Source organism: Myodes glareolus, chromosome 14 (genome assembly GCF_982192425.1).
Source record: "Myodes glareolus chromosome 14, mMyoGla1.1, whole genome shotgun sequence".
Lineage (NCBI taxonomy): Eukaryota > Metazoa > Chordata > Mammalia > Rodentia > Cricetidae > Myodes > Myodes glareolus.
The window spans coordinates 66,658,126-66,676,665 of NC_142039.1; the positions used below are offsets into that span (position 1 = coordinate 66,658,126).

Genomic DNA, 18,540 nt, shown 5'->3' on the forward strand with positions numbered 1-18,540 from the left:
GCATTAGTAACCTTAAATTTCATATCAGGAATCAGCGTGTTAATATGTTACATTTTTCATAGTTTTTGAAGTTTTGTAAATAAAAGCAGAGAAGATGGGTGGAGTATGGGTAGCTTTTTTTTTTTATTTTGATTTTAAGATTTAGTTTTAGCCAGGTGTGGTAGCACCCGCCTTTAATCCCAGCCCTTGGGAGGCAGAGGCTTCTGTGTCTCTTGAGTTTGAATCCAGCCAGGGCTGTCTTAAGATAAGACTGTCTCAAATAAGCAAAAAAGATTTGCTTTTATTTTATGTGTAGTGAGTGTTTTGCCTTCCTGTGTGTTTACCACATGTGTACTTGAGGCCCAAGGTCAGAAGAGGGTGTCAGATCCCTTGGAAATGTGGGTTCTGTGTGGTTGCTGGGAACTAAATCTGGCACAAATGAGATCTCTTAGGGGGGCTAGCCTTCTCTCCAGCCCCAGGGGTTAGCTTTCAGAGTTGGGAGCGACTATATCATGTTTATTGTATGCCACCAAAACTCTAGTGGTGAAATTCATGCAGAGGTACATTGAAATTGGTTGACCCAATGACAGGACTGAGCTTGGAGGGCCCAGGACAGTGCATCTGTGTTATAGTAACAAGGGGCTCTGGGCAGCTGTCACTTGAGGTGGTGGGAAGTTCTTTGTAGTGCATGTGGTAAGCTGGCGAGCAGTGCTGAATGCTGCTCAGGTTACAAGAGAATGAAGTTTGACATAAAAACTTAACATGTTTTACCTTCACGTTTAGTGCTTTATCTATAAACTCAGCAGAAAGGGTGCCGGGCAAGGGAAGACTGACCAGCCATTGGGTTGTGATGAACCCTTCTTGTAATCTCAGCTAGAGACTGAATAGGGAAAGATGGTAAAACAATGGAGAGAGGGGTGATGGTGCACAGATCTCTGGAATTGTTTATTTAGCAGTTACAAGTAGCCTTCTAAAATAAAAGACTGGCCACAGGAGCAGTTATCTAAGCCAGTAACATCATGCATGACCTTATAGCCGTTAAAAAAGTGGTGTCTGATTGTGATGTCTATGGTAATGTTTTACTACCTGGACTGTAGTGTTCCTGGAACCAAATTTAATATAAATGGTACTACTTTAGTGAAGTGATTTAGCATCTGCATAGGTGGAAAAGTTCTTCGGGAGTTCTCTTAGGTTTTTGGAATCTTTTTCTGAGAGGTTGGGAGCAGGAAGGGAGAAGCAAAATTATATCCTCTTTTTCCCAGCTGCATCTGCCCTTCCTGAGTACCTACACCATTGCTATTCCCCCTCCCCCCAGGAAAAAGGCTGTGCTCTAGTACATCCTGGTGTTCATTGCCCTGGTGCTTAGCAGCAAGGTGCTTTGGGCTGTAACAGGAAAGAGCTCTCATCTCTGCGTAGACTCTTCTCCCTACTGCATCTGCGCTCGGCCCAGGATTCCCTTTCACGCTGTCATTCGTTGCCTTTGCTGGGAACCACGTCATTGTTTCAGGGATTAGTGCCGTTTACCTGAGAACTGTGTTTTAATTTTCTGTCATATTTAGAGACTCACTGGCGTTTTCTTGTCTTGATGCTCATTTTACAGAGTGCTTGGGAATCCACATGTTTTTGCTGAACTTTTAAAAGAGACACCTGGATGGTGGATTAACAAGAATACTGACCTGTGGGAAGCTTCATATCTGAAAATACTGGATTTTCACCCTAGTCCAGCAGCTCTGCTGCTCACATAAATACAGATGAATGAAGACCCCATTCGGGAAGACACCTGGCCAGCGGTCCAGAGCTGATGCAGGTAAGCATTGCAGCTCTGCATTTATTTTAGTGTGGTATACATTTTAGAACATACAACAGCGATTTCACATAGTACCTGGCAGTGTGTTCTTCTCCATTCCTGGTGCTTTATACCTTGCTGCATGTGAAGGAAGAGCTGATTTCCTGAAAAGGGAACCACCATGCTAAATACTGTTTTGTGCATAACCTAGCAATTTATAGGTAACTGGCAAAATTAACAAGTAAATTTCAAGATTCTGTTTAAGAATAGAATAAAATCAAGGCTTTATTATTACTTGAAGAAGCTGAAATGTTAGAATGTTGGATTTAGTGAGATTTAGGAGATTGAGTAGCTTTGGGACAAAAGGAGGATCTTAACTCACTTTTTAGAATGTTTATTTGGAACAAGTTCACTGGTGTGGATCTAAACTGAAAGAGTTCTGTAATTCCAGCACTCGGAAGTGGAGTCAGGAAGATTAGGGATTCAAGGCCATTCTCCATTCTATAGCAAGTTCCAGGCCAGCCTGGACTACATGAAATCTTGTCTCAAAAACAAAACCAAACCAAAAACTAAGCCTGCACCCTTGCTTGCCCTGAAACAGGAATTTGTTCTGTTTTTTTTATCTTTCGTGGCACATGGCTGAAAGTAACAAGAATAAAAGTGTAGGTTTTTGGGGGTGGGGTGGGGTGGACTTTTGAGACATGGTTTCTCACTGTAGCCATGGCAGGCCTGAAACTTAGGAATCTGCCTGTCTCTGCCTTTCAAGTGCTGGAATTCAAGGCATGTGCCACCACTGTCCAGCTTAAATATGTTGATTTTTAAAACCCTCTCTTCCCCAAACAACAACAACAAAATAACCTTACAGAATGTTTTATAAATTAGTAAATGAGCCAGCCAACATCCTGATCCTCCTGCCAGTGGCACCTAGGGTTAGGATCAAAGGCATTTACCAACCTGCTGTGCTGATAAATAAAATTCTTGAATATGCAACCTTCTAGGCATTTGAACATTGAAAGAAGTGTGTGATGAAGTTTAAATGAGGTTATGTTCCAGAATTAGTTGCCCAGGCCCGTGACCAACTTGCAGAGTTTTCAGTTAAAAGAAGCCCAGCTTTTACAGATACCATCATGGGTAGCCTTGAACTTACCATGTAGACTGTGCTGGTCTTGATTTTATATGTGGTCTTCCTGCCCCTGCTGCCAACTTCTGGGACTGTAGATGTGCATCCACGCCTGGCTTCTTTTTTAAAAAATGATTTCACCTTCTCTCCTACCTGTCTGGTTTTGTATGTTGCTCATTCTTTCCATTAGTTCATTCCCTGGTCAAATGATTTACTCAACCTCTTGGGCATGAATGCCGTATGTGATCTCAGCCACCCTGCCTTAGGAACACAAGGCAGCTTGTCCAGATTATCAGCCTTTAGAGGGAAACTAAAGTGTAGGCCCTTTTAAAGAGTAAGTAAGCCTCAGTCCTACTGTCTGACTGGGCTCTAGTAACTCCAGCAGCACCAGTTGTGAGATTCCTCCTGCACGGTTTCCTGGATGGGTTCTCACTGCCTAGGTGCCATCTTCTCTGTTTCTCTCCTCCTTTCTAATTTACGAACAGTTGCTGTCTTGTGGCTCTGTTCAGTCTAAGAAGTACTATTGAGATTTTTAGTGTTTTGCTTGTGATAAGACAGAGGAGCAATTTAAACTCTTTATGAATATGACCAGAAACTGGAGATTGTCTTGGTTGCAATTTAATTTTCAGGATCTTTGGGACTCCTTGCATCTCTCACTCATCATCAGTCCCTTGACTGCACTGTTCCCAGTCGCCTCTGATTTTTCAGATCATACCAGGCAGCTATGTTGCTCTTCTCCAGCGCCTCAGTCTCACCGTGTGGCTTCAACCATTTCTTTATATCTAGAATTAGACTGTTACTTTGGCATAATGCTTACTTACCTTTTCTTACCCAGTGAAAAAGCAGGGTCTCAGTGAGGAAGTCAACACTGACATCATACATGATATACAAGTGAACTGTTCTGTAATAGAGTATTTGTTTAATAAATAAAGATTTGCTACATTTGTTTGTGTTGCAGAATAATTGTTCAACTGTGTGTTGCTTTTGTTTATGCTATATTTGTTTGTGTTGCTGTTTGTTCTTGCCTGCCTGAGATCCCTGATTGATTAGGTCAGGGCTGGTGGGCAGAGAGGAAAGGGGACAGACATGGAGAAAGCAGGATGGAAAGTCTTTAGATAGGTAAGTGAGCCCCAGGGCAGCACATAGACTAATAAGTCTCCGTGTTACCATTTGGGGGCTGGCGGTCCAAGAAAGCCTGCTGCAATGAAGTTTTTCTTCAAGGGTCAGTGATAGTGGCCTGACTCTGTGACCATTTGAGGTACCCATTTCTAGAAGCCAGCATGCTGTGTACCCAGAGTAGGATCATGAGGGATGGGGATGGGTTATGAGGCGTGGATGTATGGGATGAGAGTGGGGTGGGAATGTTTGGTACATTACATATAGTTCTAGCATACCTTGAGGAATCCTTTCTTTGCACCTTGTCACAGGTGTCTAGGGACATGCCAGGGATGTTTGCTCCCACTTCTGGCTGACTTTGTGACTCTCACACACTTCCTTTTCTTGTTATCTTTGTTCTTACCTCAGTGAGTCCAGGTGGCCCTCCTGGCACCAGGTCCCAACATGCCATCTTTGTCTCTGAGAGCTGCAGTGTCTGCTTTAGTACCTTTAGTTAGTGTTGAAAAGCTGTAGAGGCTCCACTAAGGAAGGGAGAAGGGAGTTTGCACAGAGTGAAGAAGCCTCCCAGAAAACATTCTTCTGCCTTGTGTTGACACCTTCTTCATATCTGGCCCCACTTACATAGGCGACCGCTGAGTGGGAGCGCTGTGCTCTGCGACCCCTAAGCTCATTGTGGTGTGTTTGTTCTGCTCGAAACACGCGTTCGACTGTCAGGACTGTTTTTGTTTCTATGCAGTTTACTGTGACCTGGTAAGCAAATACATTCTGTATGGTTTCAGGATAGTTTAAGTATATTATTAGACTCATCTGACTCAGCATATGGCTAGTGTATCTGGGATCCAGAGGAAATACGATTTGACACGAGTTTCAAGCTGTCTGTTGTGGTGCTCAGGTGTTTGTCCTTTCTGGTTTTCTCCCCACCTGTTAACACCAACTGGCAAGAGAAGAGAGTTTATATAACTAAGTGTGCATTATGTAGATGTGATTTTTTTTTTTCCTGTTTTCATGGATTTCAGTATTCTGTAATCAGCCTTGTGTGTATTTAAGGTTATTGTGGCTTTTGATTAATTAACCATGCCATTTTTGAAGTGTCTTTTGTGATCCATGGTGACATTATTTGTTCTGAAGTTTAAATCTATTTCAGTCCTTGTTTGGTGCTGCTGGACAGAAAGATACTTTGACTCTCAATAGGTGGGTTGAAGATTGAATGAATCACTGTTGTCTGGTTTGTTTTTTACAGCAAATCTTAATTTCCCTGAACCTATGTGTTTGTTTAGAAGTGTTTTTTGTTTGTTTTGCTCTTGTGAAAATATCACCAGTGGTTTTCAGAAGTTAGTTTAGGGGTACTGTGCACAGCCGCCTTTGTGCTTGTTCATCAGCCTGCACACATGCTTCATCACAGCTCCACCCGCCATTGCTTCCCAGGCTCCTCTTTATTGCAGTTTAGTTTCCCATGTGCTAGGTCTGTGGGCGCTGCTCTCTGGATCTCTAGGGCTGGTTTCATCTCTCAGTTATTTCTTTTTGTGAGTTTGGGGGGTTTGTGTCACTGGGCTGACCTTACTGATGTGCATAGCCTACTAGTCACCCCAGTGAGTCTTCAGTGGGGGTGACTTACTGTATCCTGGTTTCACTTGTTTTCTTGATACTTCCTGAGTCTAGAGATCAGTTGGATGTGTTTACCTTTTAATGTCCTTAAAATGTAAAACAAAAACGACTAAACATGTTGTTTTGATCATAACCTCCTTGCTGGCATGTGGCACCAAGCTGGGTTACTCTGTGTATCTGTGTGTCTGTGTGTTGGAGAGCAAACTGACAGTCTTGAGTTAGATACTTATAGACCTTTCTTGTCTTATAAGTTTTAAGAGAAGTAGTTGGACATTTTACATTTTAAAAAGCATTAAGTTTATCAAGCAAGTGTTGGATGGATTTTTGATATTATGTTTATGTAGGCTGCTGTGAATTCTTGAGTATTTTGTTTTGTTTCTGATTGCTTCATTAGTCCAAGAAGTGCCTAGATGGAATTTGAATAGCTTTATCGATTTGTGATTTCTCAGAATTTACTCATGTCCAGACTCCTGTTTAGCCAGAGTGTGGACCCTTGCTAACCCCCAGCTCACTGAGGTTTGGAGTTCTCTTCTAAGTAGCTCTCCCTGTGGTCAGGCGTGTCACTTATTAATTTTGTACGTGTAACTGGGTTTATTTTTATGTCTGATCTGGAAGCAAAGAACCATCGGGACTGCCATTGTGTTTACTCAGAGTATCTCCTTTTCAGAAGTCAAATAAACATGTGGCTCTGATATGTTGGTGGTTAATGACCTGTTCTAGGATTTATGAAGTAGGCTTTTGTTTTTAATCCACTTTTTGCTGACTGTCACTTGCTTCTCTTGTAGGCCATGCTGGAGTATCTGCAAACATGATGAAGAAGAGGACGTCTCACAAGTAAGCAGTGCTCACACCTGTGTTTGGATCACTAGCACCAGGACTACCCCTTAGCTCACCTCCTCTTAATGCCTTGGAATTGTGTGTGAGATCACCCTTGTCCACTTCCTCTCTTTGGTTTGAATGAAGTGTGTCAGCTATGCACTTCAGCTGTTAAAAAACCTTTGAGTCATGGCTGTCCACTATCTTAATGCGAGCCAACTACATGGCAGGAAATAGCAGTGTATGTGTGCATGCGCTGGGTGGACGGGGGAGGGGGCAACACACATGGATACACACATGTTAATACCTCTACAGGTCTTGATAGCTGTTAGCCAAGGAACTGAGCAGAGATATCTGATACTAGGGTCCACCTAGCCAACTACCATGTTCTTCTTTGTACTTATAATTTATAGAAAGCATACTCATTTAAAATAGAATTAAAACACATCTTTTTACTATTCTTTTTTTCTTTTAATGATTTTCTCACTATTTAGTCTGAGCTGGTCTAAAACTTGTAATTTCCTGACTCAGCCTCCAAACTGCTGTGGTTACATATGTGCAAGCATATGTCTTAGGCCCAACAGTAGTCATGTGTTTAAAGTGACAAGTGTGTTCTAGTTCTGCAGTCGCCATGTAGTGGTGACTATACGCCTCTGTTACGGATGTGCCACTCTAACTGACTTGAGAGTGTAAGGGATGTAAGTTACCGATGAAGGATGAAGGCCCTCCTCCTCCTTTTCCCATTGCATAAGCAGCCTGCAGCAGTTGTTCCCAAGTGATTCACAGTGGATAGTTGAGTCCTCATTGCCTCAGTGGAACCGAAGAGAATAGGAGGCCTCTTAGTCATGGGAGGTCTGGTAAAACAAGAGTTCCCTCAGTAATGGTTGATGATTGAACCAGACTTGTCTCTCATTCAGATGAGTGCATAATGTCAATATAATGGTCACCATAGGAAATGACCTAGAAAACAAAAATTTGAAAGTTAGATAAGTGTGCCATTTCCTGAGAACAGAATTGACCTTACCTTGTCTCATCATCCTGCTTTTGCTGTACCCAGTGATGTGATCATTTTTTTGGTGTCTCTACTCATTAGTGTGGTATAAATGGTAAGCAGTATCTTGCCTCAAATAGAGAATAACAGTAAGGCAGAAATACAAACCACAAATATTAGGCAGTGGGTAGATGAGGGACAAGTAAAATACCACCTTTGTAGATGAGGGAAAAGTAAAATACCACCTTTGTAAGACCAAAGCAGTTCATTCAGAGTAGAATAACCTAAAAGAAGTTAAGAATATTAAGGTACAGTGTTTTAGCACCCCACCCCTTTTATAAACCTATTTTAAGTAATTACCATTGACTAAACTTTCACTGACTTACATTAGACATTTGTTTATTGTGGGATATTTGTACACTGTGTGAAGATACATTGTTGTGATTGGTGTAGTAAAGAGCCAAACGGCCAATAGTTGGAAAGAGGTTAGGCAGGACTTCTGGGGAGAGAGAGAACACTGGTAGACGGCAGAGTTGCCAGCCAGTAGGAGAGAAAACACGAGGTGCAAGATGAAAAGAGAGGTGACGCCATGTGGCCGGACATAGATTAATATAAATGGGTTAATTTACAGTATAAGAGCTGGTTGAGACAGACCTAACTAAAGGCCAGACTTTCATAAGAAGTCTCCCTGTCGTTGTTTGTGAGCTGGCAGTCCAAAGGAAAGTCGGACCACGTTTGTTTGGTCCCATAGTTGTGTTCTATGCATTTTGTGGAAGGGATTTCTTGTTGCCTTTCCTAAGTCATGCTGAACATTTATTGTCTCATGGGTTTGTCCCCTTCAGGCACAAGAAATAAATACCAACTGCTTAAAACTATTAATGTAATTGGTCGAGATACATGGTAGACATGTATGAAATTGTCAAAAAATAAATTAGACACCCCCCCCCCCACCAGCACACAGCTTGGGGTTCATAGGCATGCCAAAAAAAAAAAAAAGTCTCATGTTGGTTATTCCACATTGTGGGGAACGTCATCTGTTGCCGTCACAGGCTAAGATCCACAGCTTTGAAGCCTTGAGTGCATTGTTGTGCTCCAGAAGGTGAAATGAAAGAAGTTTTCACTGCAAATCCAAAGTTACCCTGTTGGGTGCTGGCTATTAATGTCTTGAATGATCTTGGATGGAGTCAGCAGGGACACAGAGTTTGCAGATTCCTTTGTGTTATGGCTGCTGCTTGCCCATATCTGAAATCAAGGGTTGAACCAATGGTTCACTTTTCAACATAGGCTTCTTCCTACAACAGATTTTTTTTTTTTTTAATAAAAACCAAATACAAAACAGAACCTGAGCTCCTCAGCTCTCACCCCTCCATCCTCAACAGTGGCTGTCCTGTTGTTCCTTCTCCACAGAGTGGGGAGACTCAGGGCGACCCTTACAGTTAGATGCTGAGGTAAAATCAGGAGAGCTGCAGTCAGCACACACACACGTGTCCCTAGACCATGCCAGGAGAATTCAGGAGTTAACCTCCACAGAGGAAATGGCATATGTGTATTTTGATCACTGTCCCTGTTGGGGATCTAATCCAGGGCCTTAACAGGCTAGGCAATTGCTATAGCTGTGTTCATTTTGTTTTTAGTAGAAATCATCTGTGTAGTAGTTGTGGGTTGGATACCTGCTGAGTTTGAGAGGCTAACATCAAGCAAGCCTTACCGGAATTTGTTCCATGAAGTTGTTTGGGGTGCTGTTAAAGTTGTCTTGAGTGAAAATACAGTTGGAAAAGCATCTGAATGAACATACAGTGGCTTGTTTTTATTTTTATATATTATGTTAACTCTCCCTCCTACATTTGAATGGGGGATAGATCTCCATTTCAAGGTACTGTCTTTAAAAAGGGGTGTCATGTGTTTTACTAATTTGTTTAAACTCTCCCCCCTCCCCAAATACAAAGTCCCTCTAGTATGAATCCCTAGATAACCTGGAACTTAAGTAGAACAGACTGACCTAAATCACGGAGATCCTTCTGCCTCTACCTCTGCCTCTGCCTCTCAAGTGCTGGGATTAAAGGCATGCACGACCACACCCAATCCATTACTTTGCTTATAAAGTTTGCCTTGCAAGCAAGCATGGGAAGGACCATAGTTTAACTTCAGCACCCTTGTAAAAAGTCAATTGCAACAGTGCACTTCTGTAAGCCCAGTGCTGGGGAGGTGGTGGGAGTGCTGAGACAGGTGGTTCCTTGGAAGCTTCTGAGTTCCAGGTTCCAATGAGAGATCTTGTCTCAAGACAGAGGAGGACACCAGGTGTCAGCTTCTAACCTCCATATACATGTGCATGCACATGCTCAGACATACATATCACCTACAGGAAAATACATACTCAAGGAGCAAATTGTAAATAAGATAGAAACACCAGTCATTAATGGAGAGTGCCACTCACTACCCCTCCTTGTTGATCTCTGGTGTGATCTCATACCATTTTCATGGTGCCCTTGTCAAGCTGGAGTCATGAGCTCTTGTTACAGATGTGAAAACTGATGCCTAAACAGATTAAGAAACCTGTCTGAAGCTTGACAACTGATCAATAATTGAGTTTAGAAGTGAGTTAACTACCACACTGTATTCATTGAGCTTCCTGCTTTCTTCCTCATCTTGAAAATGGGTTATTTACGTCATTAATACTAAGGTTAGACAGGCAACCACGAGGTATCCGGGAGGACCACAATGTTAATGGTCTTCAATCTGCCACAACATGTAACCAACTGTTCTGTCACCTTGAGTTAACTCCGTCGACAGTGGTGTTCCTCAGTGTGTAGATGAACTGCTGGTGACTTTCATGAAGATAACTGTTCTCTTTCATCTTGTTATTGTGTGTTATTTTACACCTAGAAATTACATAAAACAACAGCCGCCAGAGAAACAAGTTTCTAATTGTATTTTGCAAAAAGACCACGATTTTTATTTAACTATTTTCTTCTAAATTTTGTAGAATCCAAAGAAAAAATTGCTTTGGCATAACAGTACCAACTAGACTGGAAAGAATCACCAGTAATTCATCCATGCAACCAAGTTCAGTATATGACAGACTAATGGAATTGTGATAATAGATAGGCTTATTGTAGTATACACATGGTATATAAAATATTGGCTGCCTTTTTTATTTTCTTTTTAGAGTTAGTAATGGATTTTATTTTGGGTTTTTCATATGTACTTCATTTTGTTTGAATCTTGTCCTCCCCTACCATGTTTCCCTCAGATTCCCTCCTTCAGCTTTTATGCCATATTTTTTTTTTCTTGTCCCCAATCTACTCCTAAAATCTTTTTTTTTTTTTTGCCCTGTCTACTTTCTAGTATTAGCTGTACCCCCTCAGATGGAAAACTTAAAATCTAAGGACCACATATGAAAGAGTGTGGTCTGGGGACCTTTTACTATTTTGCTTAAGTGGTATTGCTCTGGTATTTGGGATCTTTGTTGCTTCCATATCAGTTTGGGGATTGCTCTTTCTAATTCTGTAAGGAATGTCACTGGGATTTTAATGGGGAGTGCACAGAGTCTGTAGGCAGCTTTTGTTTTCACGGTGTGATTTTGTCAGTTTGTGAGCACGGAAGATCTTTCCACTCTCTAATGTCTTTGGTTTTATAAAGCTTCCACTGTATAAGTCTTCCACCTGCTGGGTTATTTTTCTTAGTTGGTTTTGGAGCTGGAAAGATGGCTCGGCAATTAAGAGCACTAAATGCTCTTGCTAGAAAATGGGGTTTAGCTCTCAGCAGCCACATGGATTAGGACCAATGCTTCTAATTGCAGTTCCTGGGGGTCTGACTACCTTCTCTGATCCCCGAGGATTCATGCACATACACAGACATGTAAGATAAATGGTTTTAAAGGTCTTTAGTGTTCATCATCCCTTCTCACATTCCTTTCTCTACCTTGTCCTCTCATCCCTGACCCATTTAATCCTTCTTGTTCCATTATTTCCTTCCCCTTTATGTATTATATTGTCTCACTTGAAAGATACTCTCTCCCCAAAAGTTTCTCCTTTGAGAGCTTCATACAGAGCTTTTCTGTTTGTCACTTGTTTCCAGTATTGAGAGAAATGAGTTTTCTTTCATCATACGAGCAAATATTCTTGCATCAGTCCTTCAGCATTGTGTGTGTGGTCACATGCTTGGGGAGGGGCATGTGTGTGCATGTAGATGCAGATGTTTTCTGTTATATTGAGACAGAGTTCTCCACTTGAACCAGAGCTTGCCAGTTCAGTTAGACCAGCCAGCTAGCCCAGGGCTGTGAGTGCTGGCGCGTTTTCCCGCTACCCACCGGGCTGTCTCTCAGCCAAGCAATTTTAATTTCACTAGATTCTAGAACAGTTGTAGAGCTGAGAAAACCTCAGTGTTAACTTGTTATTTCAGTGTTTACTTTTAAATTATTAGTTTTCATTAGTTGAGAATTTCATAAATGTATTATGATCATATTCGCCCCTCCCAAAGATCCATCTTCTCCACCCTCACTTCCCTACACTCCAAACTTTGAGTTCTTTTGTTTTTCCCTTTTTTCTGACTTGTTTTGTTTGTTTGTTTGTGTAACAACCCTGGCTGTCCTGGAACTAACTCTGTAGACCAGACTAGCCTTGAACTCCATGCCACTGCCTCCACTTCCCAAGTGCTGGAGTTAAAAGGTGTTCACCCCTCCCCCAGCTGTCTTTCTCTTTTTGAAACAATATTTTTATTAATTACTTGATGATTTTATGCAATGTAGTTGTAATTAAAATATAGTTACATCATTTCCCCCCATTCTTTTTCTTCTTTCTTCCCTCTCCATCTGATCACCCCTGAGCCCTCTCAGAATGACAGCCTCTTTTCCATGTTTGCTTTTGAACAAATCTGATGACTAAATTGTGCTTAGTTCTTGAGACAGGACATTACATTCTCTTGGATCCCTTCTGTTTCTTCTTTGTTTGGGGTTCATTATATAGTAGACAAAGCACAGAGATGCAGAGAATTGCTTGAACAGGGCAGTGACCCTCAAACAAGGCCTGCAAGCAACCTGAATACATCTCTACCCTCCTTAGGAAGATCCTGGAGTTAGCAAAATCTGGCTTACATTTGTGTTTTTAAAACATCTTTAAATTAAAAAAAATGTTTCGAGCAAATGGGGAAAAATATTTTTTAATTTTTATAATTTTAGATTTCTTTCATGAAGTTGGTGATTAAACCTGTGGCATGTGTATGTTTTGTAATGATGGAGTGGTAAGCACTCCATCATTGAGCTCCATCCCGAGTCTTTTTTCCTATAATTTTAATAGTTGTATAGTTATTTCAATGTAGGGATAGACCTTAATTACTTGGTCAGTAAGATGTACTGCTGAACATTTTCTTTCAGTAAAGCCCTAGACACACACTCCCTGAGGTATTGCTGTTCTCCATGGTGAGGCTTTGGTATGTTGTGCCTTACTGGTCCAGAAGGATTCTCTCTGTAAACAGATAAATGGTACCCTGAACTGAGAATATGTCTTAGTTATTGTACGAAAGCATTTATTTGAGAAATTGCTTGCAGTTTCAGAAGTTAGTCCTGGTTGTCATAGTGGGAAGTGTTACGACAGGTTAGACAAGCATGCAATACCAGTAGTAGCCGAGAGCTTGCATCCTATCTACATACCTAAAACGGAAAGAGTGAGACATGGGCTTTTGAAAGTTAAAGCTTAGCCTCAGTAACACCTCTCCTGCAACCAGGCCATACCTCCTAATCCTTCCTAAGTAATCCACTGGGAACCGGACATTCGATCAAATGTTTATGGGGCCATTTTCATTCAGACGTCCACAGCGTTGTACTGTACACCTGTGCTCCTAGCACTCAGGACTCTGAAGCATGAGAATCAATGTGAGTTCAAGGCCAGCCTAGGCTATTGAATGAGCCCCCTGCCTCTAAAAATTGAAAAGGGCTGGTGAGAAGGCATAGCCAAAAGAGACACTTGTTGCTAAACCTGATGATTTGAGTTCTGTCCCCAGTATCCACATGGTGGAAGGAGAGAACTAATTTCTGCCAGCTGTCCTCTGGTCTCTACACACAAACCATGACATATATACACCCACACATGTGCACATAAAATAAATCAAAAATCAAAACAAAATGGTGCCCAACTATGGTCTACATTAGAATAAACATTTGGAGTGAAATAGAATAAGGTGGAAAAGGCCGACCTACCTTTAGATACTGACTTCCTGTTTTATTTAATGATTTACTTGGACTGACAGAAACCCCTGTAAAGAACTGGATTCAGTGCAATCCCTATTAAAATTCCAGTGATATTCCTTGCAGAACTGGAAAAACACCCTCAAGATTCATGTGGAAGTACCAAAAGTCCTGAATAGACAAAGCAATTGTAAGCAGAAATAACAATGTCTGTTACTTAGGGTTTAGGAAGTGGTATATGTGCTGGTGGAATCCTTTGCATCCTTTCCGTGGTGAGGCACCTCCCACAGCCTCTGTTGTGAGCCTGTGCCTGTACAGGGGCGTTCACTGGGACATGGTCATAAAAATTGAATGAAGGCTTGTGACTGGGTTGCATGAAGACAAAGGTAAAAGGTGTCACTGAGAAGATTCTAGTGTTCTAAGACAAGTGTAACCCCTTAGAAGGGCAGATGTTTGTCCCTAGAAACTGCACGTGTTTAGTAGTCCTCTTGGGTCTGAGTGTCATTTAGTAGTTACAAACTTTTGATAGCTTTATTGAAGCTTTTCTTCTCTTTTTATCATCTTGGTTCTGTGAGAGAGAGGTCAAGAATTGTGCTAAATCTGTGTCAGAATAGATGGCAGTTGCATATTTTTTTTCTTCTCAGATACTATAAGACTGATCTGTGAGTCATGCCACCAAAAATTCTCAAAACCTCTCTCTTTTAGATTTTTCAAGACAGGCTTTCTTTGTAGCCTGGAACTAGCTCTTGTAAACTAGGCTGGCCTCGAACTCACAGAGATCCACCTGCCTGTGCCTCCCGAGTGCTGTGATTAAAGGCGTGCACCACCTCCACCCGGCCACAAAAGGACTTTAAAGATTACTGTTTTCAGATACGTGTAAGCACAAAGTGCAGCAGCACACTGTAATCCCATCAGAGCCAGCTGCTGTGTTGTGCCACTGCAGCCGCCTCAGCCACTTCCTCTTGCTGCTGGGGGAGCTCAAATCCTATGAGTTCTGCCTCCATTGCTGCTCATCCTTGATGGAGTAGTCTTCCCTGAATTAGCAATATAAAAAGTGATCCTGTGGGAACTAGTAAGGTAGCTCAGAGGGAGCAAGTGCTTGCTAAGCAAGCTTGGTGGCCTGAGTTCAATTCCCTAAACCTATGTAATGTGTAAGGACAGAACCAACTCTGACCCCCACAAATGTATTGTGGTGTGCACATGCTTGTGTGCATACATGCTATTTATGTTGGTATATTAGAAAGATAGTTAGTGGGAGTTTCTTTGCCTAGTTCGGGGCTCCCTGTGTACTCCAGACTAGCCTCAGACTTGGCTTCCTCTGTCTTGGCCTCCTGGATGCTAGGATTACAGAGGGTGTCTTCATTCCTGGCTAAGGTTTTTTCTTTTGAGGGGACAGGGTCTTACTGTGTAGTTTAGGCTATCCTAGAACTCCTGACTCTCTGTCTCAGGGTCTAAGTGCTAGGATTAAAAGCTGGTGCTACAGTGTCTGAAACTTTGGGAGTTGTCAACTGTGGTTGACATGTGCATCCCTAAGCACCCCTTCATTGTTCAAGGATCACTGTTTCCTCTCTTCCTCTGTATTGTTCTACAGTGACTGTATCTGTTACTCCCTGTCAGTCCTGAGTTGAGCTGTGTGTCAGCCTTTGGTGCTACATCTAAGGAACACATAGAGATGAGAAGAGTGTTCCTTGCCTTTGGACATGCTTACAATTTTCTACTTGTGGTCTTTCTGCTTGGAAGTCATTTTGCCCTTCTGGCTCTTGGTTTCTTTCCCAGAGGAGCCCCAAGTTCATTCTTCTGGCACAACATGCTGCTGTCCAGATTTCATTGTTTTACTGTACATGTGATTTGGGGTCTTTGCCTGGATGTGCAAAGGATGTGTTTTATGTGGCATGTCTCAGCATGAGCCATTCTTTTTCTGACTTCCCAGGGCTATAGTTTTTGAGGTGTTTAACTTGGGGCAGTTTGGGTCCTTGCATTTGACTGTAGGCTGTAGACAACTTCTGTTGAAGTCCTTCCCCACTGCCATGTGTTTATTCCTCAGTCTCTGTGTCCTGCCGCCTTTCACTACTCATTTCTATATAAGCCCCCACATTGCCGTTCTCCATATTCTTCTGTGTTTGTCTTATCACCAAAACCTTCAGCTTTTGTTTCTTACCTTGCCTAGCTGTTTCCTACATCGTCTCATTCTCAGCTTTTCCATTCTGTGATACATGTTCCTCTGTCAGGATCCTCTGGAGCAAGAGAACCAATAAGAGAAGAATATAAAGATTAAGTTGAGTCACGTAATAGTGAGGCAAGGAAGTTTCTTCCCTTGCAGTCCGTGAGCTAGAGATCCTATGGAGCTGATGGTACAGTTCATGCAGAATCGGAGAACCAGGAGCCACTGGTGGAAGATTTAGTCCAGGAGCAGAAGAAAGCCATGTTCCTGCTTGGGTCAACCAGCAGGAATAAAAAGATGGTGTCCTCCTGTTTTTTGTTGTGTTCAGTCCCTCAGCAGATTGAGTGAAGCCCATTTGCACTGCTGAGGACACATCCTTTTTCCTCAGCCTAGCAGTTCAAATACTGATCTCTTTCCAGAACATTCTCAGACAACACCCAGAAACAGGCACCTAATCTGGGCACCTCTTGGCGCAATCACTTGGACAGCTTCTCTTACCCGACTTCTGTTACTTGCTTAGTGCTGGTAGCAGCTTTATCTACTACATGGATATATTTTTCTGGCTAACCTCTACTACCTATCAAAGCTCAATCAAGAATTTTGTTTCTTTCTTCTTTAAGCTACTTTTGTATATTGTACATCAGGATCCCAGGGCTGGAGAGGAGGTGACCTCAGAAGTTCCTATGCTTCCTTAGCTCTGCTTGGGCATCCTATTTAAAACAAGATTCCCTTTAGCCACCTGTCTGCTGTGATCCTGTCTCTGGATTTTCTTACCTGACTCTAGTCACTCCCTGCTTAGTTAGGCTTTTGTACTCAAATGGCCTGGGAATATGGCTCTCCCTCCCTTGGAGGAAGGTGTGCTGCTTTCTCAGAAGGTTCTGAGGGCAGAAGACGGATGGGGAGAGACTGGGAGTGTCCGGTTTGGAGGTTCTACATGTGGCCTCACTCCCTTTCCCTCTCATTCCCTCTTGGCTCAGTGCTTAATTGCCTCATATGTCCTTTATGTTTGCAACAGACCCACTGTTTCTAGGATCTCTGACAGGGCTAAGTGCATGTAAACAGTGAATACCTTTCTATTTACTTTATATATAATTAGAGCTTTAGCTGTTGTAATGACAGTAAATTTTTAAGAAATTCTGAAATGCCATTGAGCCTCTTCAGCCCTGTTTGCTCTTGGCACACGGCAATATCTGTCAAATTGGTTTGGCTCAAGTTACATCCAAGCCAAGTCTTATCCTTTGTATTTGTATTTCAGAGTGTAATTACCCCTCCTACCCCCCATATCGAGAGCCAGGATGGGCATTGGGAAGATGACTGAGTGTGTAAAGTGCTTTTTGAATAAGCATGAGGAGCTAAGCTTGGGTCCTCAGATGGGGCATGTGTCTGTAATCCCCGTAGTTTGGGGGTAGGGCTAAGAGAGATGGATCCTGGGAACTCATTGATAAGCCAGTCAAACCTAAACGGCAAGTTCTAGATTCAGTGAGAGACTATTTTGGAAAATAATGTGGAAAGCAACAGAGGAAGACACTTGATAGCACCTTCTAGACTCTACATGGATACACATATTCTTATATGTGCATGTGTACACACACAAACAACCAAAGTATTAGCGTTTGGTGTAAATATTTAAATCACTGGTTTGATGTTGCTGCAGTATTTCTAATATTGCATTGTTATTTGTCATAAACTGTTAAAAGGTGCTTGTGAGTTATTCTAGTATGTGAGGAAATTGTGCTTCTGAGCGAACTCTGTAGTCCAACTGTGTGTTGGTTAGTTTATTTCAGGGTTACCAGGGCATAAAGAGGAATAAAATGTTAAGTCGTGGGTTTTTGTGTGTGTGTGTGTTTTGTTTTAATTTTGTGTTTGGGAGTGCCTCCATCAGGTACGTTTGTGCACTCCATGTGTGCCTGATTCCTGAGAAGGCCAGAAGAGGACCTTCACTATATAGATGGTTGGAAAGCAAACTTGGGTCATCTGCAAGATTAGCCAATGCTCTTACCTACTGAGGCATCTCTTTTAGCTCTTTGTTTTTGAAGCACATTTGGGTCTGCAGTCCAGACTGGCCTGAAACTTGCAGTCATTCTGGCTTACCAGTAGGAGTTTGCCCATGCCTTAGGGTCATGTGTAATGATGAACATGCAAGCTAGTGACTGTATTGGGTCCAGATATGCATATTTGTGAGAATAATACATTGTATGTGTGAATACAGAAAACATCGGACCAGTGTGGGACCAAGCAAACCTGTGTCCCAACCCCGGCGGAACATCGTAGGCTGCAGGATTCAGCATGGGTGGAGAGAGGGCAACGGCCCTGTCACCCAGTGGAAGGGGACTGTCCTGGACCAGGTGCCCGTGAATCCTTCCCTGTATCTTATAAAGTATGATGGATTTGACTGTGTTTATGGACTAGAACTTAATAAAGATGAAAGAGTTTCTGCACTTGAAGTCCTCCCTGATAGAGTTGGTAAGTTTTTAAAGTTATTCTTTTAAGAACCTTATTATTTTAAAAAGTGGCAATTGAATGCTTTTTGATTCTCATTATTAGTGTTTATTACTTCTATCAGACTTCAAGCACCTCTGATAAAACATTTACCACTTAAACACAGAAACTGATCCGGAGAAGATGGTTTGAAACCACAGTTAAGGGCCTTATGAAGGATATAAAGATGGATCTTTGACCTAGAGATTTCCGGTTTTCCAGTTGCTCGTGTTGTCTGTGACGGTCATTGGCTCACTGACATGGCACGTTGACTTGACAGCTCAGGAAATAGAAGGTCATTTTGGCT

At 42.1% G+C, this 18,540-nt stretch overlaps 1 protein-coding gene across 3 annotated transcripts in view; it reads left to right on the forward strand.

Annotated features, from left to right (window-relative positions):
- Spin1 (spindlin 1) overlaps positions 1 to 18,540 on the forward strand; it is a 50,204-nt gene that overhangs the window by 19,597 nt on the left and 12,067 nt on the right. For all 3 annotated transcript variants that reach the window (XM_087896590.1, XM_087896591.1, XM_087896592.1), the window contains exons 2-4: positions 1,580 to 1,786; positions 6,392 to 6,440; positions 17,965 to 18,218. In XM_087896590.1, the coding sequence (XP_087752716.1) occupies positions 1,735 to 1,786; positions 6,392 to 6,440; positions 17,965 to 18,218 (355 nt within the window). In that variant the 5' untranslated portion in view covers positions 1,580 to 1,734. The remainder of the gene's footprint in view (positions 1 to 1,579; positions 1,787 to 6,391; positions 6,441 to 17,964; positions 18,219 to 18,540) is intronic.